Source organism: Acinonyx jubatus, chromosome B1, assembly GCF_027475565.1.
Source record: "Acinonyx jubatus isolate Ajub_Pintada_27869175 chromosome B1, VMU_Ajub_asm_v1.0, whole genome shotgun sequence".
NCBI lineage: Eukaryota > Metazoa > Chordata > Mammalia > Carnivora > Felidae > Acinonyx > Acinonyx jubatus.
In genome coordinates, this window is record NC_069382.1 from 135,084,176 (window position 1) to 135,106,927 (window position 22,752).

The following is a 22,752-nucleotide window of genomic DNA, read 5'->3' on the forward strand; positions in this document are numbered from 1 at the left end:
ATACAGTCACCATGCTGTACATTATATTCCAGAACTTACTTATTTTATAACTCTAAGTTTGTACCTGCTTGAACACTTCCAATGTTGGGAATTTACTACTTCTTGGAGTGGTCCATGCCACCTGTTAAGACAGCTTCAGCAGTGGTGGTATTAAAATTGCTCCTTCAATATCCTTCCTGAAGACCCTACTAGGAGCTACCAAAAGTTTGGTGCTCTGGCTGCTACATGGGGCCACAGGAGCTCAGAAATTATGACTTTGGTGTCCCTATCTTCAGTGAGGTAGGAAGGGATGTAACCATTCCTCTTTGAAAGCAGAAGACTTTGGGAATAAACATTAGATTTCATCACCTGAATTCAAAATGATTAAATATGTTGCTGATAAAAAAAAAAAAGTGTCTTCTAAATCCCGTTAAGGAGATTAAACTGTAATTAAAGATAAACTATAATTTAATTAATTGCAATGAATCACATCACACAAGGGAAAGTTGTCATTACAAGGGGCTAGTAGCTGGGATAAGGTTTAAAAAAGACGCACAGAGACAGAATTATCAGTATCTCATGAATTTCAGAGAAGGAAACCAGATTGGCCTGGAGTCCTAGCCCCAAACAGTAGAAGGGAAAGGAAAGGAATTGACAATTAGCTTTTTGAATCCACCTACCATCCCTGATGGCGACCCCTCTGAACACATGATGAAGCCTGGGTTCTAAAAGGTTTCATTGCTGGTACAAAGTAAAGGCACAACTCAAACCCAGGCCTATGAAATCCCAATGCCTGAGTCTATCCAGCTCTGTGGGTAGATGACGTTGGGGAGCACTACTCTTGGGATCACCCAACACCCTGGGGATCGTGATATTCTCTACAGATAATTCTAATATACCTTTGGTTTCTCAAAGACATTTGTACAAAGCAAATGAGAGATTTGAGGGGCACCTGGGTGGCTCAGTCGGTTGAACGTCTGACTTGGGCTCAGGTCACGATCTTGCAGTTTAAGATCATGTGAGTTCAAGCCCCACATTGGGCTGTGTGTGGACAGCTCAGAGCCTGGAGCCCACTTCAGATTTTGTGTCTCCCTCTCTCTCTGCCCTCCCCTGCTTGCGCTCTTTCTCTCTCTCTCAAAAATAAATAAACATTAAGAAAATAACAAAATAGAAAAAATAGAAAAAAAAAGAAAAAGAAAATGAGAGATGTGAGTTCACCTGGCAGTTCTATAACATTTCCAATAAACAGTAGTAATAATATAAGTAAGTTTTATAATAGTGGGAGTAACTGCCAACATTTACTAAGTCCTTATTATTCCAGGCACTCTCTATCTATAGTCAATCTTTAGTGACCTCTTATCTAATTTCATGATTTCAAATACCATCTCTTGCTACTGACCCTCAAATCCACAGCTTTACCACATAACTTCTCCCTGAACTACCAAGCACTCCAAATTTATTCAATGGGTTAATGAACGGTCTGAATGATCTCATTTCAATTCTCTTAATAACCCTAATGACACAAGTATTATTATTTCTCCCATTTTACACAAACACATAAAGGTTAAGTACAAGTTAATAGACTATGGTAACAGTTTACCAATCAGGTCTTGTTCTGTTTTGTTTGAAGAACCAGATCCCAGAGCTTCATCACCCTGGCTGCAGGGATCTAATGAGCTTAACTGAACCTACAGTGACTTAGACCCACACAAGGTCCAGCCCAGGAGTCAGCCAGCCTCTTGGAGCATACCAAGAGAACTGCGAACACTGGCCTGACCACGGCTCCTCTTCAAAGTCCCACCCAGGTCCCACTCTCGGGATTACCACTAGTTTCCAAACTATGTGTCTTAGTCTCTTTCCTCAGTGAAGGGTGTTAGCTCCACACTTTTTAGACTTAAGAAAAGGAATTTGTTCAAAGGTCACAATAATGAATCACTGGGGAAAAAATCAAGTTAATGAACCCCTCATATACACACCCAGAAGACAAAGAACCTTTTTCTGTATTTAAGACTTCTGTCTTTAAAAAGAAATCTGTGTTTCTGAAATAGAATCCCCTGGGAAGAGGTCCCAAAAGGTTCCAGTTGGGCCTCTAAGGACAGAGCTATTGACTATGTTCACATTCTGTAGAGGAGTGATGGAAAACTGGGTACAACAGGCTCACCGGGGGTTGCCTTCCACCCCTCTCTGACCCCTACATACACCAAAGCCAATTTTGAAAATTAAATGAGCAATTAATTATGAAAATCAAAAGTATGATACAAAAATAAGTTTGTTTTTTTTTACTATAAAAAGAATACCTTTTTTTCTTTAGTAAAGGAGTAACGTGGGGGTAAGCTGTAAGAATGGAAAATGTTAAGAATCATCAAACACGGGAGGGCGCCTGGGTGGCTCAGTCGGTTTAGCATCCAACTTCGGCTCAGGTCATGATCTCACAGTTCAAGGGTTCGAGTCCCGCATCAGGCTCTGTGCTGACAGCTCAGAGCCTGGAGCCTGTTTCCGATTCCGTGTCTCCCTCTCTCTCTGCCCCTCCCCTGTTCATGCTCTGTCTCTGTCTCAAAAATAAACATAAAAAATAAAATTTAAAAGAATCATCAAACAGAGAAGGACTTCTCAAAGCTAAATACAGGATATACTTAAAAAGTTTATCTGGGCAAGATAGAGGCCTACCTACATATTTAAAAAGTGGGAGTTAGATATTATAATTGGTGCCTTTTTTTGGAGTAGATCAGACTACATTTATTTCAATAATCTCAACTGCTCTACGCAAAGGAAAAAAACCAGAAGGAATAGTCACCAAATTCTTAACGGTCATCTCTGGGTGGCAGGAGCAAAAGGAGACATTCACTCTCTCTGTTACTATATTATACTCTTCCATGATGTGTGCAATTTATAACAAGCATGAATTACTTTGAGAAAAACTTGGGGGGAAAAGACTTTCCTCTATTCTCACAATAACAGATACAAGTTTCCATAGGAGAATATATTTAACTTTTAAACTTAATTTTTTAAATTTTTACTTATTTATTTTGAGAGAGAGAGAGAGAGAGAGAGCACAAGAGCTGAGGAGGGGCAGAGAGAGAGTCCCAAGCAGGCTCCACACCCCCAGTGCAGATGTGGGGCTTGAACTCATGAACCGTGAGATCATGACCTGAGCCGAGATTAAGAATAGGATGCTCGGGGCGCCTGAGTGGCGCAGTCGGTTAAGCGTCCGACTTCAGCCAGGTCACGATCTCACCGTCCGTGAGTTTGAGCCCCGAGTCAGGCTCTGGGCTGACGGCTCCGAGCCTGGAGCCTGTTTCTGATTCTGTCTCTCCCTCTCTCTCTGCCCCTCCCCCGTTCATGCTCTGTCTCTCTCTGTCCCAAAAATAAATAAACGTTGAAAAAAAAAATTAAAAAAAAAAAAAGAATAGGATGCTCAACCAACTGTGCCACCCAGGTGCCCCATAGCTTTTTTTCCTCCAATTTTTTTTAAGTTTATTTATTTATTGGGGGGGGGGGGGAGAGGGAAAGAAAACCAGTGGGGGAGCGGCAGACAGAAGATCTCAAGCCAGCTCTGTGCTGACAGCAGTGAGCCCATTGCAGGGCTTAAACTCAGGAACCATGAGATCGTGACCTGAGCTGAAGTAGGATGCTTAACCGATTGAGCCACCCAGGTGCCCCAACCCCACAGCCTTTTAACTTAATTTTAATTGTTAATAAAATTTCTACCTTTCATTTTTTTTTTTAGGTAAACTCTATCCCCAAGACGGGGCTCGAACTCATGACACCAACTCATTACACCGAAATCAAGAGTCACATGCTCCCCAACTGAGCCCACCAGGCGCCCCTCTTTCATAGTTTTTAAGGTCCATTTTTTGCTGATTTCTTCCTTCGGACTTATAGGTTTTAGAAATGCTGATCAATGAAAATTCTAATGTCACTCTAGAAACACTTCAGATAAGTTATATGTTGTTCAAATGAGATAAAGTACTACCTTGAGGAAATGTGAAATAGCAAGGACAGACAAGGTGGGGAAAAACTCAGTCCCAACCCTGCCCATGACCATTCTGGAACACATCATACCACCATCACAGAGCATTTACTGAATGCCTTATGCGCCTTTTTTAAAAATTCTTGTTTTAGATTGTATTGGGCCCCAATCAATTCATACATACAAAGTTACGCTATGTAATTGTCGACCATTACCCAAATAACCTACCAGGTTTTCCATCTAAGAAATAAGTAAACAGTTGCTATCAAAATTAAAAAAAAAAAAAAAAAAAAAAAAGGAAAGAAAGGCTTCAGTCTCTGTCCATGAGGAGCTCTCAACATTGCTGGGAGACAGGACACAAATTTAACACCAGAGGCAGCATGTGCTGCAGTGGCAAATATACGGCCCTACAAAGGAGGGAGAGGATTCTGAAATTCCTGCTCAAACAAAACTCCTTTGAGAGCAGAAGCAGATCTTACTTCTGCATTTCCATAGCCTAGCACAATAAATATTTTTTAAGTTAATGAGTACATGGAACCAACCTGCACTTGGAGAGGAAAAAGTATTACATTCTAAGCTGAAGAAACAGTGGTGGCATGAAAGGGCATGACCTGAATGGGCATTTTCAGCTATAAAACGTGTAACAGAATAAAGGGACAGGAAATTGGAAAATCCTGTTCACTGAAGTGCAGAAGTTGAAACTTTATCTCTCAGCCAACAGGAAACCAGAAAGGATTTCCATGGTGTAAAGACAACCTATGTATGTACCTGTCCTCCTTACCAGGTTCCGTGAGGGTGACGGCTGGGTCTTAAGGATTCTGGATCCTAGAAGAGCCTGGCACATGATTGGTATTTAAATAAATGTGAGAGAAAGGAAGGAAAGATCATACAAGTGCAGTGACACAAAAGGTTCTAGAGTAAGAGACCAGAAAGTCAAGCCAGGGGTGCTTTCCATCCACTTCTTGATATACTCAGACCTAATACAGTGATTCTCCAAAGCCTCTTCCCTTTGTTTCTGGTTGAGTCAACAAAAATCCTCTCATGTACCAAACATGGGTATATGTCCCTTTCGGAAACAGAATGAAGGAATGGGGAAGGTTTGGGAGAATGTTAAGTAAACCACCCAACAGCTACTTATCAAGACGGTCCTGCCATTCTAGTGCTTCCACAAATTCTTTGAAAGTAGATACACTGGTCTCATTCTTACTGTATTTTTGACTAGAGCCATAAGGAGTAGAGGTGGAGGTAATCATGGTGGGGAAAATATGTGGAGCAGGTGTCAGTAAATGTTAGTTGCCCCTTTTCCTTACTGAATCTTCACAAGCACTCTCTGTATCCCTTAGTCTGATACTTCTTGCATTATCATCAGTGTTTCTACAGAGCTTTATAATTTTTCAAAGTGTTCTGCGTTCTATTCCATTCAGTCTTCATCACCACCTGATAAGCACACCAGATCCTACTATCTCATCCTTGCAGATGAAAAAGCCTAAATTCAGAGATTCAATGAAGATGGGGAACGTAACTCAATTGCAGTTACTGGTGTCAATAATAAACAGTATAGGTAGAAGGAATTTTCTAGTTTGCTGTCCCTTGAGGGCTGTCTTCTAGCCGGTTTCATATTGAGGGCAGAATGGGCATCATATATTTCTCAGTGCTAAAAACGGTAGAAGTGACAATACTTATCATTTGGATGTTTAACCAAAGTTGGGATATACTGTCAGACAACACAAGCTCTCTTCCCAGAAAAACCATAAAATTAACATAGCAGTTGGGGCGCCTGGGTGGCTCAGTCGGTTAAGCGTCCGACTTCAACTCTGGTCACGATCTCGCAGTCTGTGAGTTCGAGCCCCACGTCGGGCTCTGGGCTGATGGCTCAGAGCCTGGAGCCTGCTTCCGATTCTGTGTCTCCCTCTCTCTCTGCCCCTCCCCTGTTCATGCTCTGTCTCTGTCTCAAAAATAAATAAACGTTAAAAAAAAAAAAATTTAAAAAAAAGTAACATAGCAGCTTTCATGAGAAAGAAATGTCAACCTCAACATTTCTCAATTATTATCTTTTAAAATACACTGCTGAAATATAAAAGAACATATAAGAGTAAATTACAAGCATCGGTAAACAATCAAGAATACATCAGTCATTTCTAAAAGTGTTTTAACCTAAAATATATTTCAAAAATATACATATTAAACTAACACTAGAAAAGTATATAAGCAGGATTATGTTTCTAAAGGGAATCAAGAAGCACCTGGCTGACTCAGTCGGTGGATTGTTCTATTCTTGATCTTGGGGTTGTGAGCTCAAGCCCCACATGGGGTGCTGAGATTGCTTAAAAATAAAATCTTTAAAAATAAATAATAAATAAGTAAATAGAATCAAAACCTGTATCATTTTGATCTCAATCATTTGCTCTCAATGGGTATCTGCTGGGGTGCCTGGGTGGCTCAGTCAGTTTAGTGTCTGACTCTTGATTTTGGCTCAGGTCATGATATCACAGCTCATGGGTTTGAGCCCCGAGTCAGGCTCTGCACTGAAAGCACACAGCCTGCTTGGGATTGTGTGTGTATGTGTGTGTCTCTCTCTCCTTCTCCCCTGCTAGCGTGTGCACATGCTCTCTCAAAAATAAACTGGAAAAACAAAAAACAAAAAAACGGGTATCCACTACCTCAAACAAATATTTATAGGATCAAGGATTTGTCTGTTTAATTCGTATTTTCTAAAACATAGAAGGTTTAGTTTGAGATCTTTTTTTCCCCTTAATCTAACTCAAAACCTTGCCAAATACCTCATTCTCTAAGGTAAAACTCTAGCCCTTAAACAATGTCTTTACCAACCTCCATACCAGCACAATCCTTAAATATCAACACAATCTTTAAAACAAAAACTGTCAGGGACACTTGGGTGGCTCAGGCGGTTGAGTGTGCGACTTCGGCTCAGGTCATGATCTCATGGCTCATGAGTTTGAGCCCCACGTTGAACTGAGCTCAGGCCGAGCTGTCAGCACAGAGCCTGAAGCCTGCTCAGATTCTGTCTCCATCTCTCTCTCTCTCTGTCTTTCCCCTGCTCGTGCACACTCTCTCTCTCAAATATAAATATTAATAAAAATAAGAAAAAAACTGTCAAATCTTAAAGAAAACATTATAGATTGTATCCAACACCATTAATGATAAATTTGACAAGTGGAGCAAATATAAATTCTAATTCCTTTATAGCCTAGATCCTCTAAAGGCATCTATTAGAGATGTTTGTGCTAACCAAGCATGGTAGAGGGGAAAATTCCCCCACCCTCAGATGTCCATATCCTAAACCTCAAAACCTATGAATATGTTACTTTATATGGCAAAGGGACTGTAGATATAATAAATTAAGATTCTCAAGATGGCAAGATTATCTTTGGATTATGTGGTTGGGCCTGATGCAATCCCAAGGGTCCTTACAGGTAAAAGGAAGTAGGAAGGTCAAAGTCAGAGACTGAAAGGCTGGTCTGAAGATGCCATACTGTTGATTCTGAAGACAGAGGAAAGGCCCAAGAACCAGGAAATGTGGGCAGCCTCTAGAAACTGGGAATGGCAAAGAAATTTTTCTAGAATTTTCTAAAATCGTCAGAAGGGACACAACCCTGCCAATACCTTTTTTAACTCCGTGAGATCCACTTCAGTTGAGCCTCTAGAAGTATAACATGATAAATCTGTATTGTCTTAAACCACTATGTGTGTGGTAATTCTGTTACAGCGACCAGAGGAAAATAATACAACAGGTTTAGCAAGGCACTATTTACCTGCCCCTCTGCCAGGATATCCAAAGGCTTATTATACGCAAGTCCCTATTATACATACACATTCAACTAAATAAACACTTAAGTGTACTATCTAGTTACTCCTGTAAGTACACATAACTCCTTGCTAACAATTCTATTTGTCCTTTAAGAAAGGGGCTTTTGCTTTACAGTTCAGTTTTGGAAGGCGATTTGCAAAAAAAGCTGGGGAAGTGGCGACCTGCTATTAATCCTTGGTGTCTACCAGGCTTACTGCATGACCTTGTTCCCTTGTATACAGCCTTACTGATTCATAATCAATTTACTTAACCTCTCTCTCAGAGGTTGTGGTTCTGTTAATGGTGATAGATCTCTAATTCATCTATACTCTTTCTTGGTCTGCTTTACCATATCAAATGGGCCATCAGAAAAGAGCAGTGCTAACAGGCCTACACATAGGTATAACCTGCAAATTTCTATGACACCTAAATCCTTAAAAGTGTGGTACATAGAACGGCAGCAGTGGCATCACCTGGGCATCTGTGAGAAACTCAGCATCAAGTCCCGTTCCAGATCTTTATACCAGAAACTCCATTTTAGGGGCACCTGGGTGGCTCAGTCAGTTAAGTGTCCAACTCTTGATTTCGGCTCAGGTCATGATCTCACGGCTCATGAGTTCCCCCACACCGGGCTCTGCACTGACAGTGTGGAGCCTGCTTGGGATTCTCTCTCTCCCTCTCCACCCTAACCCCACTCATGCTCTCTCTAAATAAATAAATCTTTTAAAAATTTTTTAGAAAGGGGGGTGCCTGGGTGGTTCAGTCAGTTAAGTGTCCAACTCTTGATTTCGGCTCCAGGTGATGATCTCACCGTCTGCAAGTTCAAGCCCCATGTCAGGCTCTGCGCTGACAGCACAGAGCCTGCTTGGGATTCTCTGTCTCCCTCTCTGCCCTAACCCCACTCATGCTCTCTCTCTCTCACTCTAAATAAAAATAAAAAACAACTTTAATTTAAAAAAGGGGGGGGGCACCTGGGTGGCTCAGTCGGTTAAGCATGCGACTCTTGGTTTCAGTTCAAGTCATGATCTATAGGTTCATGAGTTCGGTCCCCAAATCAGGCTCTGCACTGATGTGCAGAGACTGCTTGGGATTCTCTCTCTCCCTCTCTCTCTGCCCCTGCCCTGCTTGTGTGTTCTCTCAAAATAAACTGGAAAAAAAAAATGTTTTTTAAATAAATAAATAAATCTTCAGAAAGAAAAAAAGAGCCAACTACATTTTAGCAAGGTCCCTAAATTATTTGTATACACATTCAAGTCTGAGAAGCACAAATACAAAGAGCCTCTGGCAAGGGTACCCACCATGCCCCACTTAATATGTTTTAGGGACAAAAATCCCAATCAGGTTCTTATTTTCAGTTAATGGAATCTTAATTACCAAGATTTTCTTTTCAAGCACAAAGTTTTCTTAAGGCATAAATGAAAAACATGCTCCCTGCCCACTATTCACTACTACAATTTGTTGGAGGGGCAGGATGAAATATTGATGTAAACATACTCATTTATTTTACAAAGTTTTTTCAAGGGTTAAGCATTCATTAAATGTTGTCAGTAGCCTTATGAGGTAGAGATCGACACAATATAGCTGAGGAAATATGTACCTACACTCAGAGACATTAACTAACTTGTCATAAAACATTTGGGAGAAGCCAGAATGCTACTCCAGACCTGTATAGTCTCCAAACCTATCCCTGTAACTACTACTCTGTACTGTCAATCCTCATTATTTGTCGGTTCCATACTTACAAATTCTCCTACTCACTAAAGTTTATTTGTAACCCCAAAATCAATACTTGCTGCACTTTCCTGATCATTCAGAAACAGGTACACGTGCAAAGTGGCAAAAATCTGTAAACACTTGATGTACACATTCCCCCACACAAAGTGACGATTTGACTTGTTTCACCTCTCATAGTTTAAACCAGTGTCCTTTTCAGAGTCGATTTACTGACATATTTTTTGCATTTTGTGCTTTTTGTTGGTGACCTTGCACTTCAAAAGGGCTCCCAAGCAAAGTGCCTAAGTGCTGCCTAATGTTCCTAAGCCCAAGAAACTGTGATGTGCCTTAGGGAGAAAATACAGGTGTTTAGATAGGCTACACTACAGCATGAGTTACAGTGCCACTGGCTGTGAGTTCAATGTTAATCTATCAGTAACATATATTAAGGGAAACAGAAACACACATAAGACAAGGTTACTACTGATCAGCTCACAGAAACGCTATGACCAGAGGCTCACAGGAACCTAACCCTGTATTTTCTCTAGGGGCAATGATTCATTATTTGCTAATATAAGATTCTCGGTGACTTTATAGAACATAACTACGTCAACTGTTAGGTGTACAGATTCAGCACGTAACAACAGGAAACCCACCAAATTAAAGAGTATTTTCAGAAACAAGAGGATAATTGTCTCCAAACCCAGAAACAATAGTTGAAGGCTCTTGACAGGATAACCACAGAGACAGGTGATGGTGTTATTTCTCAGGCTTATAGATTAAAAACACTGGAATAATACACCATGCAAAGTCAGAAAGTGAGTATTACAACACATGGACAAAAATCAAGTGGTGGCTCCACGGCCATGCAAGATGATTCAACAGGGTAAGGGAACAGAGTGTAACAACCTTTGTTTACATTTATTACTTTAATCTCATCTTCAAATTCCACTGTGTTTTATAACTTCAAATTAGACCATAAAATGTGTTCACAATTTATAAATTCTACTGGCAATGCATGCTCCAATTCTGCTGATGGTGTATATGACCAAAAAATGTTAGGAGATCAGCACTGTAAAGGATCAGAATCAGCACCCGAAAAGAAAACAAACTCCAGAGGCATATTGCCTGCAGTGAGGGGCGGGGCTAGAGGCTTTGAGAATTCAGATGCACTGTGAATATCTAAGGAAAGCTGGGCTCTACCGCTGCTCTGCCTCCAACAAATTGTAATGATCTTCACACAGGACATCCCTCCAGGCATCAACTCATGAGAAATTAATTAGTCGGTTGAACATTCACTGCATGATTCCATCGAGGAGCCCCTCCTGTTCTAAAAATTAGACAATGCTATGACTCAAGAGAAAATAAGATACACTAGCTGGTAAATAAAACCATTGTTTTTGTTGTCTGACACCTAAGGGCTGAGGCATGTCGTAATAGAGCAGCAGGCTGTCCAGAGAACACCATTTCCCAGACTGGGAGGAGTCTAGGGAATCCCATGAGCTATTGCAAACTGTTAAGTTTTATCTTACATAGGAGCGCCTGGGCGGCTCAGTTGGTTAAACATCCAACTTTGGCTCAGGTCATGATCTTGCGGATTTTGAGTTCGAGCCCCACATCGGGCTCTGTGCTGACATGTCGCTCAGAGTCTAGAGCCTGCTTCAGATTCTGTGTCTCCCTCTCTCTCTGCCCTTCCCTCTCTCACACTGTCTTTCTCTCAAAAATAAACATTAATAAAATTTATTTTTAAAAAGTGCTATCTTATATAGTTAAGGTACATCATATACACATTTAACTGTAAGTGTTCAGCCCAAAAAAAAAAAAAAAAAAAAAAAGGAGGAAAAAATAACCAGAGCCAGTGCTGGCAATCTGTTATTCCACTTAATGGGGGTGTTCTGTTGCCCAATGAAACAGTCTCAGTTTCCCACTGTCTCTTACAGTGTGAGTGGCTCAGTATGAGGCCAATGTTTGACACAACATATTTTTCATTTATATCACCTAATCCCAAACCAACTACTTCCTCTGATGCTAAAGGGAAGAAGCAGGGATATGTTTCCACCCTAAAGGAAAACTGAATGCATGACTTACTGAAAATGGAAATCAGCCTATAAAGAGGAATGACTTCTTAAATTGCTTCCTAATTCCTAATTGCTTCAAGAGCAATTTTTGACAATACTCAATTTTCATAGTATATTCAACTACAGAACCAAATCTGCAAATAAAGACTCAACTATAGTTATTATGGTTCAAGGGTTCACTCCTAAACCTATCACCAAGAGGCAGTATATATATTTTTTTAAATGCTTATTTATTTCTGAGACAGAGAGAGACAAAGCATGAGTGGGGGAGGGGCAGAGAGAGAGGGAGACACAGAATCAGAAGCAGGCTCCAGGCTCTGAGCTGTCAGCACAGAGACCGACATGGGGCTCGAACTCACAAACCATGAGATCATGACGTGAGCTGAAGTCGGTCGCTCAACCAATTGAGCCACCCAGGCGTCCCTCCAAGAGGTAGTATAAATTAAAATTTGTTACCATATCCTTTTACGATACTTCGTGTTGATTGAAGTGTTATCATATCAACTGTGTCATTTAACATACACAGAAGCCAAGCAAAGTCACGGAACAAGCACTGTGGTTTCCATTTTAGAGATCAAGTGCAATAATGTAAAATGTAAGAGTTTCTCAGACAGACAATCTGGGTTCAAATCCTAGGTATAATAGTTCAACTTTTAAGAACCTTAATTTCCTATCAGTAAAATTCAGACAGTGCACACACCTCAGAGTTTCTGAGAATGAGTCAAGTATACAAGTCACCTATATACAATACTCAATGTTTGTTTCCATAGGAAGTGGGGCTACATGTTCCATACACCTAATGTGACTAATAAAGTCCAAAGTAAATAAAGTCCGATTCCCACCTCCATCCTCAGAGATTCAAGAAGGACATAATTTAGTACCTCTTTAAAAGATGTTCAAAAACAAACAAAAATAAATAAATAAAAGATGTCCAAAAGTTAGTCTCTGACATAGTCTTCAAAGTTTTTTGTTCAAGTAAATTTGTGAAATGCCACTCTCTTGAAGACTTATAAAACGTGTGTGTGTGTGTGTGTGTGTGTGTGTGTGTGTGTGTGTGTGTGTACGTATGATAGAAAAGCTCAGAGAAGCTGTGCAATGAAGAAACCTAGTTGAATATGTATAGCCTAACATTTCCCAAAAGTGCATTTAATAATGGAATCCTTTTTGCATAGTTACTATAAATATCCACACAGACTTAATGCTCTTCTTAACATACTTTTATACTTGGGGCACCTGGGTGGCTCAGTCGGTTAAGCGTCTGACTTCGGTTCAGGTCATGATCTTGCGGTTTGTGAGTTCGAGCCCCGTGTCAGGCTCTGTGCTGACAGCTCAGAGCCTGGAGCCTGCTTCAGATTCTGTGTCTCTCCATCTCTCAGCCCCTCTCCTGCCCATGTTCTGTGTCTCTCCATCTCTCAATAATAAATGTTAAAAAAAATTTTTTTTAAATAAAAAAAACACAACATACTTTTATACTTGATCTTAGCCAAAAGGCAGAGAAGTGATGAACATACTTTTAGAAACACCAGTTTCGATAAAGTAATGTGTAACAAATTAATAACAGGTTATTAGACTACAATAGATCGATAATCATTATGAAAAAATAATAATAGATTATAGGACAAAGCACAAGAAACTATCCTTTGAATAAAATCCCCAAATCATTTTTGTAGCCTGCCTTGACTTTACCTATAGATCAGTGTCAAACTTAAAAAAAAGAAAAATCTATTTAGGCCATGAAGGCATTTTAACTCTCAGGAAGATGTCAGAATTAGTCTACCATAAACAAAGATTTCAAGAAGTGGCTCATAATGTCATCTGGCAGAAGACAGGATTGGGAAGAGGTGGGAGAGGCACCTATATTTTGTTATAAAACTGATTTGCATGGGGCTACCTGGTGGCTCAGTAGGTTAAGCATCTGACTCCTGGTTTCAGCTCAGGCCACGAACTCATAGTTTGTGGGTTCAAGTCCCACATTGGGCTCTGTACTGGCAGCACAGAACCTGATTGGGAGTCTCTCTCTCTCCCTCACTCTCTGCCTATTCCTTGCTCTTGCTCTCTCTCTCAAAATAAGCATTAAAAAAACTGATTTGCATGAAGTATCCTATTCCCTAACCAACTTTCCAAGAATGGGATGTATATATCTTATGCCACATCACTACCTCTCCTGTGATTACCCTTGGTGGAGATAATAAGCTGTGAACTACAAACCACAAATATGAGGAATCATTTTTTCTCTGAAAACTCTAAGAAAGCAATGGTTCTGTCACAATCAGTAGGAAAAAGAAAGTCAACTCCATTAACAGCATTTGGTCAATCCTGAACATTTCTGCAGAGGCCTCTGACATGATTAAAAACTGAGAAAAAATGTCAAATTAGATTTCTTAGGAACATGTGCTAAGATGGTATTGTGATTCTTCTAAAAAATTTGCAAGTGGTTCTATATTGAAGTCCTAAAATGTTTATTTGATTGACATCAAGAAAATCATTCTTCACAGGTAATTTTCAAAATAAAACTAACTTGGGTGCCTGGGTGGCTCAGTCAGTTGAGTGGGACTCCTGTTTGGCTCAGGTCATGCACAATCTCAAGGTTGTGAGATGAAGTCCCATTTCCAGCTCTGTGCTGAACGTGGAGCGCGCTGAGGATTCCCTCTCCCTCTGCTCCTCTTTCTCTCTCAAAATAAATCAACATTTTTTAAAAACAATTTTAATGTTTATTTGAGAGAGTATGAGCGAGGAAGAAGCAGACAGAGACACAAAATCCGAAGCAGGTTCCAGGCTCTGAGCTGTCAGCACAGAGCCTGACGCAGGGCTCAAAGTCAGTTGCTTAACGGACTGAGCCACCCAGGTGCCCCAATAAGCATTTTAAAATAAAAAAATAAATAAATAAAACTAACAAAAAATTTTAAAACTCACGGGGTGCCTGGGTGGCTTAGTTGGTGAAGCGGACAACTTCAGCTCAGGTCATGATCTCTCGGTTTGTGGGTTCAAGTCCCGCCTAGGACCCTAGGACTCTGAGCTGACACCTTGGAGCTGGAGCCTGCTTCAGATTCTCTCTCTGTCCCTCCCCTGCTTGTGCTTTCTCTCTCTCTCTCTCAAAAATAAAAAAATAAAATAAAATAAAATAAATTTTTAACTCAGGGTGCCTGGGTAGCTCAGTCAGTTAAGTCACCGACTGGATTTCAGCTCAGATCATGATCTCTGTGCTGACAGCACTGAGCCTGCTGGGATTCTCTCCCTCTTTCTCTCTGCGCCTTCCCTACTCTCTCTGTCTCTCAAAATAAACAAATAAACGTAAAAATATTTAAAACTCAGATCGCTTTGTTTGTTGAAAGATGGGTTTTTCCTACATTGTAAGTAACCTATTACTGTATGTAAACGCTTCTAGTTAATGCTTTTATCTTAAACCTCTAGAAATCAAATAAAGGGTAGACTAGACCAAGGAATTCTTTTACAAATTACACAAATGCTTGCTACTTACTCTGATAGAACGTATGTATTTTTTAAAACTCTGCTAAAAGCAGAGCTATATGCTTATGAATTACGTGTAGGCAAGTGTTTGGTTAATAATGACACCCTAGAAGAAAGGCTCTGTGTAAGACCTCCAAGTTTCCATGGTGTTCAGAGGAAAATGAACGGAATCTAGACATGTTTGATCTATAGCTTAATAAATCAGCGCTACATTCCACCTTGCCCAATCCAGTAACACGAAGCATGCAGTTGGCCACTAATGTTGCAAGAGTGGGAAGGGGCGAAGAATAACCACCATGGTCCAAGATACCAGGGTTACCTGAAAAGTTATCTTGACACTTCACCCTACGTTTTGCGCGACTAGACGTCTCCAGGACCACTCCATGGCAGCCACCGCCTAGCCAGGCCCAACCGAGAGCCAAGCAGGCGCTCACCTGCGGGGCGACAGGGCGCACACCTGGCCGGCGGGGGGCGCCCACCTCGCCTCTCCCAGTCCGAGCGCATCTGCCCTCCTCCACCCTTTTTCGCCACCATCTCCACCCATTCCCCACCCATCAGCATCTAACCAAGGACAGGGAATGGCGAGGATGATGAACAGGGTGCGGTGACGAAAAGATCCCCGCAACCTGCCGCAGCCTTTCTACTTCCTCCCATCTAGAGCGGCGCAAAGCCACACCACCTTTCCTACGCCTCGCGTCTGTAGTACAAGGCCTGCAATACCTAAAAAAAATGTTTTTAATGCTTTTAAGCACAAGTCACTTCCCCGCTCCCTTCCGCCCCTCACCTTCACGAAAGCAATCGGGGTTGTGGTACCTTCGATATCTAACAGGATCACAGTGACTTCGGCGGGCACGCAAAGCACGACCATTTCCCTACCGGATGCAACTACCAGAATCGGCCTACTGGTAGGTAGGGCAGAGGGCGGCGCCGGCTGCGCCCTCAGCACCGTTCTGGGCTTCCGACAGCCCCGCAAGAATCGCCCACCCGGCAATCGCGTGCGGCCCGAAGCTTAAGGTACAGGACCACTTCCACGCCCCTAAAGGTGGATCACACGGCCGTACAGGGGCCCAGAAGTACAGAGCTGCCAAGGGCCAGAGGACGAGACCACGTGGGCAGGGAAAGGGGGCGGTCCTCGCAGGGTTCCGAAGGGGTGGGGGGAGGTAAATGCGTCGATGCCGATTGGCCGCCAGAGGGCCTCGAACCCGATCCGTCAAAATGGGCCTCGCGTGGGCGGGAACAAAGAAGCGAACGCGGGAGCCGGGTCCGCGGGCGCGCGCGCGCTCTCCGCAGACTGGTTGAGCGAGCGGGAGAGGCCCGGGGCACGTGCAGACGGGAGCCCCGCGAGTGGCGCGCCGGGGATGTGAGTGCCCCTTGCCCTCTACGGCACCTAGCCCCCTCCCCGCCCACTGCCTCCGCTTTTGCATATTTACAGTAACCTGACCGGGCTTGCGCCCCTCCTCCCGTCCTCAGCCAGCAAAAGAGGCCGTACCGGGACTGGTTTGCCTGACTACGTCGGCCCGGGCTCCCGCCGATCGGTTAGGGAGGCCCGCCGCGCTTCCTCGGCCCGCGCGCCTGTGGCGGTAGCGGAAGAGGCGCCCGCGCCGCGCCGCTGTCCGGAGGGGCCACCGCGCGCCCGCTTCCTGTTCGGCTGGTTCCAGCCAGCTCGAGGACAAAACACGCGTGCGCGCGGCGGAGCGCGCTCGCTGTCTCAGCCGCCGGCGCCGGGCGCAGTCCGCCTTTTTCTGGAGCGACCCGGCCACGGTGCTAATCGATAGCAGCAGCCGCCACCGCAGCAGTCCGCACTGGGGGACCGAGGGCTTTGGAAAAAGGCGGGGTTGATGGCTCTGTACTAGGAGTGGGCTGGACCGGACGCCAGAGACAAAGGCTCTCAAGACAAGAGGGACTGTGGCCCTGCGACGGCACTGCTCGGGATTTTTGACCCCAGGACTTTTCGCCCCTTCGTTTTTCTCTTCTGACGCTTCTCTCATCTTAAGCCCGCGTCCCCTCACCCGCGACCTCGCTCCTCACCGGGAGGGCCGCGATGGAGGTCCCGCCCCGGCTCTCCCATGTGCCGCCGCCATTGTTCCCCTCTGCTCCCGCTACTTTAGCCTCCCGCAGCCTTTCCCATTGGCGGCCGCGGGCGCCTCGGCAGCTCGCCCCGCTCCTCCCTTCGCTCGCTCCCAGCTCCGCCCGGCAGGGGGCGCGCCGGGCCCAGCGCCACGTCACCGCCCAGCAGCCCTCCCGATTGGCGGGAGGGGCGGCTATAAAGGGAGGGCGCAGGCGGCGCCCGGATCTCTTCCGCCGCCATTTTAAATCCAGCTCCATACAACGCTCCGCCGCCGCTGCTGCCGCGACCCGGACTGCGCGCCAGCATCCCCCGGCCGACAGCTCTGCCACCATGGAGGACATGAACGAGTACAGCAACATAGAGGAATTCGCAGAGGGATCCAAGATCAACGCGAGCAAGAATCAGCAGGATGACGGGTACCGCACGCTTCTCTCTTCCCCCTCCCCCAGCGCGCCGCACGCGCCCTTCATCCTTCGGGAGCCGCGCGCTATCCCGGTTCTTGCCCCGAGTCGATTCCTCGCGTGCCCGCCGGGCCCCACTAGCTTAGAGGAAAGAGGAAAGTAGGAAACGGAGGGGTGACTCCAGCGGAGGGTGGGGGAAGGGCGGAGGAGTTGGAGGAGGAGGGCGGCGGCGGCGTCGTCTGTGCCCCGAGTGCGCAGGCGCCGCGTGGGGCCCGAGGGGGAGGGGCCGGCCTCGCTGCGCCACATGCTGCAGCTGCTGCCGCCTTTTCATTGTGTCTGTGCTAGGGCCTCGCGCAGTTTTCCTGGGCGGTGTTACGGCATTACTCGTTTGGAATCGGTGTGTGAGTGGTACTTGGATCCCCAGGACGTGTTAAGAGTTCTTTAGGTGGCATGTTGGCTTGACATCTGTGAAAGAGGATGAACCTAAGTTGTGAGGGATCAGCTTAGGAAGTTGGGGTTTTTAAATCTTAAAGCAATCGAACATACTTTGCTGATCTTGTTTAAACTTCGTATCATGAAGCATGGCGAGCACGCTGTCCACTGTTTCGAATAAGCGACCTCGATAGAATTGGGGAGAGGGTTTGTGTTTTTTGTTTTAATACTTGATCTGTAGACCCGGATTGAATTCCTTGCATATACAGTTAAACTTCCCCGTGCTTGGTTCGTAGTTAACATAACTCCAGAACTGAAGTAATCGTGTGAGGCGCTGCTAATCTTTTTTAAAAAAATAACTTTATTTCTAGTAAAATGTTTATTGGAGGCTTGAGCTGGGATACAAGCAAGAAAGATCTGACTGAATATTTGTCTCGATTTGGGGAAGTTGTAGACTGTACAATAAAAACAGATCCAGTGACTGGAAGATCAAGAGGATTTGGATTTGTGCTTTTCAAAGATGCTGCTAGTGTTGATAAGGTAGGAGCAGGTTTTGCATTGTAGTCCTTCTGTGTATTTTTGCAAATTGTCTGGGGATTTTCCTTGCATAGCGTTGTCAGATTAAATTTGTCTTGTAGGTTTTGGAACTGAAAGAACACAAACTGGATGGCAAATTGATAGACCCCAAAAGGGCCAAAGCTTTAAAAGGGAAAGAACCTCCCAAAAAGGTTTTTGTGGGTGGATTGAGCCCAGATACTTCTGAAGAACAAATTAAAGAATATTTTGGAGCCTTCGGAGAGGTGCGCTTTATGACTACTTTTGTGTATGTTTATGTAATCCCGGCTTTTTACAGAAAAGAACATTATCCGATGTGGAAGAGATTAAACTAACTACTCAGGTCCTTTTTAGTCACTACCTTAATCACTGTTTACTGTGCTATGATGGAAACCGATACTGAATTTGTTTTGGCCAAATCACAGGTGCTTTGGTGTGGTCAGTGTTTGGACTTCTACCAATGGCATCTATTGGGTACAAAATAATAAATGAAGTTTTGCTCTCCTTTCTAAATGCTTCACAGACGAATCTTTGCAGTTTGAGTTGACAGTAAAGTAGGAGCTTTTATACAGATGTAATGTGACTAGAGTAACATGCAATATGTGTTTGAAACTTGGAAAGGACCTGGGGTGTTCTAAAACCTTTTGGTAGCTTTTATCATTACTGGATGATCGTGAGTGTGCTTCTTGATTTCAGATTGAAAATATTGAACTTCCCATGGATACAAAAACAAATGAAAGAAGAGGATTTTGCTTTATTACATATACAGATGAAGAGCCAGTAAAGAAATTGTTAGAAAGCAGATATCATCAAATTGGTTCTGGGAAGGTAAAGCCATCTTGATTCTATTAAGTGAAAATGTTGAGGGTGGTTTTTGTTTCTTCTGGTGAATTTCTCAATTTGTTTTGAGAAGAATAAAAGGGCTTGACATAGTAAAAATTCTATTTGTTTTTTTAATGTGTTTATAGTGTGAAATCAAAGTTGCACAACCCAAAGAGGTCTATAGGCAGCAACAGCAACAACAAAAAGGAGGAAGAGGTGCTGCAGCTGGTGGACGAGGTGGTACTAGGGGTCGTGGACGAGGTGAGACTTAATTCTTTGAAGATGGCTCAGTGGTTTAGGCTGCAAATTGCTAAATAGGAATAAGCCCATAAGAAACTAAAGCTAGTTTTAAACTGTTTGAATATGAAAAATTTTCAGGTTAGTGGGTGGGTTTTTGTTAGTTTACTGGTTTCACCTCTTCAAAGAATGGCCAGCCTGACAGGGCCATTACGAATGGAGAAATAATACCACTTAATGTGGTTAAGATTACATGGTACATCATGGCATGATAGGGGTTTTTTTGGGCAGGAGTCCTTGTTTTAAAGCTAAACAATCTACCTGTTTTCACCTTCTCCTGATTTTCCTTCCTGTTAAAGTTTATTTATTTTGAAGGACAGTGCGCCCCTGTGCGCATGGCGGAGGGGCAGAAAGAGATAATCAAAGGCAGGCTCTGCTTGAACTCAACAAACCTTGAGATCATGACCTGAGCTGAAATCAAGTCTGTTGCTTAACCAACTGAGCCACCCAGGTGCCCCTGTCCTGATTTTCCATTACATGTAGGAAGCTTGATAACTGGCACAATTGGACTTTCTGCCCCCTTTTATGATAATTAAAATAATAATTTTCTCTAGTCAGATAGCAATATAGATGTACATTCTGCTTGTTTAAGATTTGTGGAGTGAGAGACAGGAACACAACATTTTATGTTAGGATTGGGGGTCAGAAGTTGTCTCCTAACAATCATTGTGCATTGTTTCAGGTCAGGGCCAAAACTGGAACCAAGGATTTAATAACTATTATGATCAAGGATATGGAAATTACAATAGTGCCTATGGTGGTGATCAAAACTATAGTGGCTATGGCGGCTATGATTATACTGGGTATAACTATGGGAACTATGGATATGGACAGGGATATGCAGACTACAGTGGTAAGAATATTTAACTTAATTTCATAAACCAATGGTATTAAAATTCAGTGTTAAAAGTGCAATCCCATTCTGCAATTGTGTGTGGGTTTTCCGTTTTTTGAAGTGTTTGGGAGTTTTTGGAGCATTTGATAGTCATAGGATGGTTACTGACAAAGACTTTGGTTAGAAATGTTGTGGAGTATGTGATACATGACTAGTTTATAATAGCTATTTAAAATACATGGTTTGATGTTTTGGCATGCAGAGTATTACACATTTAATAGTTTTCTATTAATATTTATGATGAAACTTTTATAGAAAGCATTCTTAATGTAATTTTTTTGTGTTTTCAAAATAGGCCAACAGAGCACTTACGGCAAGGCGTCTCGAGGGGGTGGCAATCACCAAAACAATTACCAGCCATACTAAAGGAGGACGTTGGAGAAAGCAGGTGTGTATAAGAGTACAAGAAACCAGTGGAAATGTCTAATTTAATTTAAAGATCAATAGACAAATGAAAAATAAGTAAAAACAAAATATTATGTAGTCTGTTTTTACTAAATTGTTAATTTTTTAATTGCTTTATGAGCCTGTTTTGCCTAAAGTGTCTATAGATCTTTAACTTTAAAGTCTTATCTCACCTTCTTTAGTATTACAGAAAAACTTAAGAGTTTTTCTGTTTGCTTTGTGTACCAGGTGGTCTAGAGGAATAATTAAACATTTTAGAACTATTAACAGGTAAAGTACTGAAATGGGTACAACTTAAGGAAAACAAGAATGTTGTCTTCTAACTCTGACATTATACCTTGTTTGTACCCGCCAGCGGGAACTTCATTGCAGGCCGTGTGTCACCCTGACCACGTCTATCTCTGGGGGTCGCACGTTGCGGGCAGAGCGCAAGGCATACACCAGAAAACGCTGTCCTGTGGTATGGTCTCTTCCAACTTCATGTACCAGCGTAAAGATTAAAGTGGAAAACTTCAGACTTTGGCTTCTTTTTTAATCTTTTTGAAGATTAAGTGTCTAAACTTAACTTAAATGGTTTTTTACAGGAGTTAAAGTACATAAATGCCTTTTTACAGCTTAATCATTTTGGTCTTCTGTTTAGTGTTGTATTTCAATTGTGGAGCCTCATTTTAAGTGTTCATTCTTTAAGATTTAATGCTTGCTTTTTCTTTTTATAGCTAATAGTGAAATCTACAAACCAAAACAAGAACTTTAAAATCTGGGATATAAATTAAAGATCATATGCACACAGCAATTCGTGGTCTTATAATAAGCCTATTAGGAATTCATTTTTGTAAGAGCATTTTTTGGCTTACTAGAGATGCTTCTAGTAGACCTAAATCTAGTATACTTCAGTCTGAATATGGGAACATTGCATTCCCTGATTCCTTACTAAATTTAAATTCACTATCATTTGGAAACTGCAGGGTGAATATTAATTACCCAATCTACATTTTGCAATTGAATATGCATGTGATCTTTAATTATTGAAGAAAAGAATAAATTGAGGACTTAAAACAATTCATGAAAGTGGACCTTTGAAAGCTTTCAGAGTTACACAAATCTAATTGCTATTTTGTTTTTGTTTTTAGGAGGAGATTGCTAAAGTTAACCCATCTTGCAGGACGACATTGAAGATTGGTCTTCTGTTGATCTAAGATGATTATTTTGTAAAAGACTTTCTAGTGTACAAGATACAACTGTGTCCAACTGTATATAGCCGCCAATTAGTTTTCTTTGTTTTTACTTTGTCTTTTGCTATCTGTGTTATGACTCAATGTGGATTTGTGTTTATACAAATTTTATTTGTATGATTTCATGTTAAACCTCAAATAAATGCTTCCTTACGTGATTGTTTTTCTGCGTCAGGTACTAAATAGCTCTGTAAAAGTGTAATTTAAAATAAGCAATAATTGAGGCACAGTTTATTTTGTAGGGAATATTGGTCCATAGGGAGAAACTGTGGTCCTTTTACGAATAGCCAGCTACAGTGTGCCCCTGTTCCCCCTTTTTGTTAGATGTAGTCTATGCTCTAAGGCTTCATTTCCCTGCTGAGGTTTCCACCACACCTGTAACGTTTCTCTGTGTATTTGGAGACCTTGTCATAGTGTTGTCATTAGTGGAAGCTTTCTAGCAGACCATCAGTCTTCTGGATTATATTTTGAAGAACTGTACCTTTTTAGCACAAAGCATGTTGGTAGTTCCTTTTCGTAAATAGAAGTGATTGTGCTTTGTTCCTGTCTCTGGAAAGCCATTGATTAGGGTAAGCTCATTCAGAATCTGGTCTGTTAGAGCTTTGGCTAATTGTAATACCATGACTTTA

The 22,752-nt window shown here is 42.4% G+C and overlaps 2 protein-coding genes across 10 annotated transcripts in view; one reads left to right on the plus strand and one right to left on the minus strand.

Moving 5' to 3' along the window:
- ENOPH1 (enolase-phosphatase 1) overlaps positions 1–16,176 on the minus strand; it is a 36,801-nt gene extending 20,625 nt beyond the window's left edge. The window contains exon 1 of one of the 2 annotated variants that reach the window (XM_027059414.2): positions 15,801–16,176. In XM_027059414.2, coding sequence (XP_026915215.1) covers positions 15,801–15,884 — 84 coding nt within the window. In that variant the 5' untranslated portion in view covers positions 15,885–16,176. The remainder of the gene's footprint in view (positions 1–15,800) is intronic. The other variant, XM_015068078.3, reaches the window with a different exon arrangement.
- Positions 16,177–16,859: 683 nt separating this feature from the next.
- On the plus strand, positions 16,860–22,286 carry HNRNPDL (heterogeneous nuclear ribonucleoprotein D like). 8 transcript variants are annotated; one of them, XR_008296260.1, is made up of 9 exons: positions 16,860–17,500; positions 18,289–18,457; positions 18,556–18,717; positions 19,169–19,300; positions 19,441–19,555; positions 20,274–20,444; positions 20,782–20,874; positions 21,247–21,351; positions 22,022–22,039. XR_008296260.1 is itself a non-coding variant. In XM_053217205.1 (8 exons), exons 1-7 carry the CDS (start codon positions 17,058–17,060, stop codon positions 20,850–20,852), a joined length of 1,263 nt encoding a protein of 420 aa, XP_053073180.1. In that variant the 5' UTR covers positions 16,860–17,057; the 3' UTR covers positions 20,853–20,874; positions 21,247–22,286. The 8 variants fall into 8 exon arrangements, 6 of the variants coding, with proteins under 6 accessions (XP_053073180.1, XP_014923561.2, XP_053073178.1 ...); XR_008296259.1 differs by having other exon boundaries at positions 20,782–21,351; positions 22,022–22,055; XM_053217205.1 differs by having other exon boundaries at positions 21,247–22,286.
- Positions 22,287–22,752: the final 466 nt, after the last annotated feature.

What these genes read in the sequence shown, in the direction of transcription:
- HNRNPDL (XM_053217203.1), top strand. Translation starts at nt 17,058, where the DNA reads ATGGAGGTCCCGCCCCGGCTCTCCCATGTGCCGCCGCCATTGTTCCCC. An exon ending in ATTTTGGAGCCTTCGGAGAG is followed by an intron (nt 18,718 to 19,168) that starts GTGCGCTTTATG and finishes TCTTGATTTCAG; the next exon opens with ATTGAAAATATTGAACTTCC. An exon ending in GGGATATGCAGACTACAGTG is followed by an intron (nt 20,445 to 20,781) that starts GTAAGAATATTT and finishes TTTTCAAAATAG; the next exon opens with GCCAACAGAGCACTTACGGC.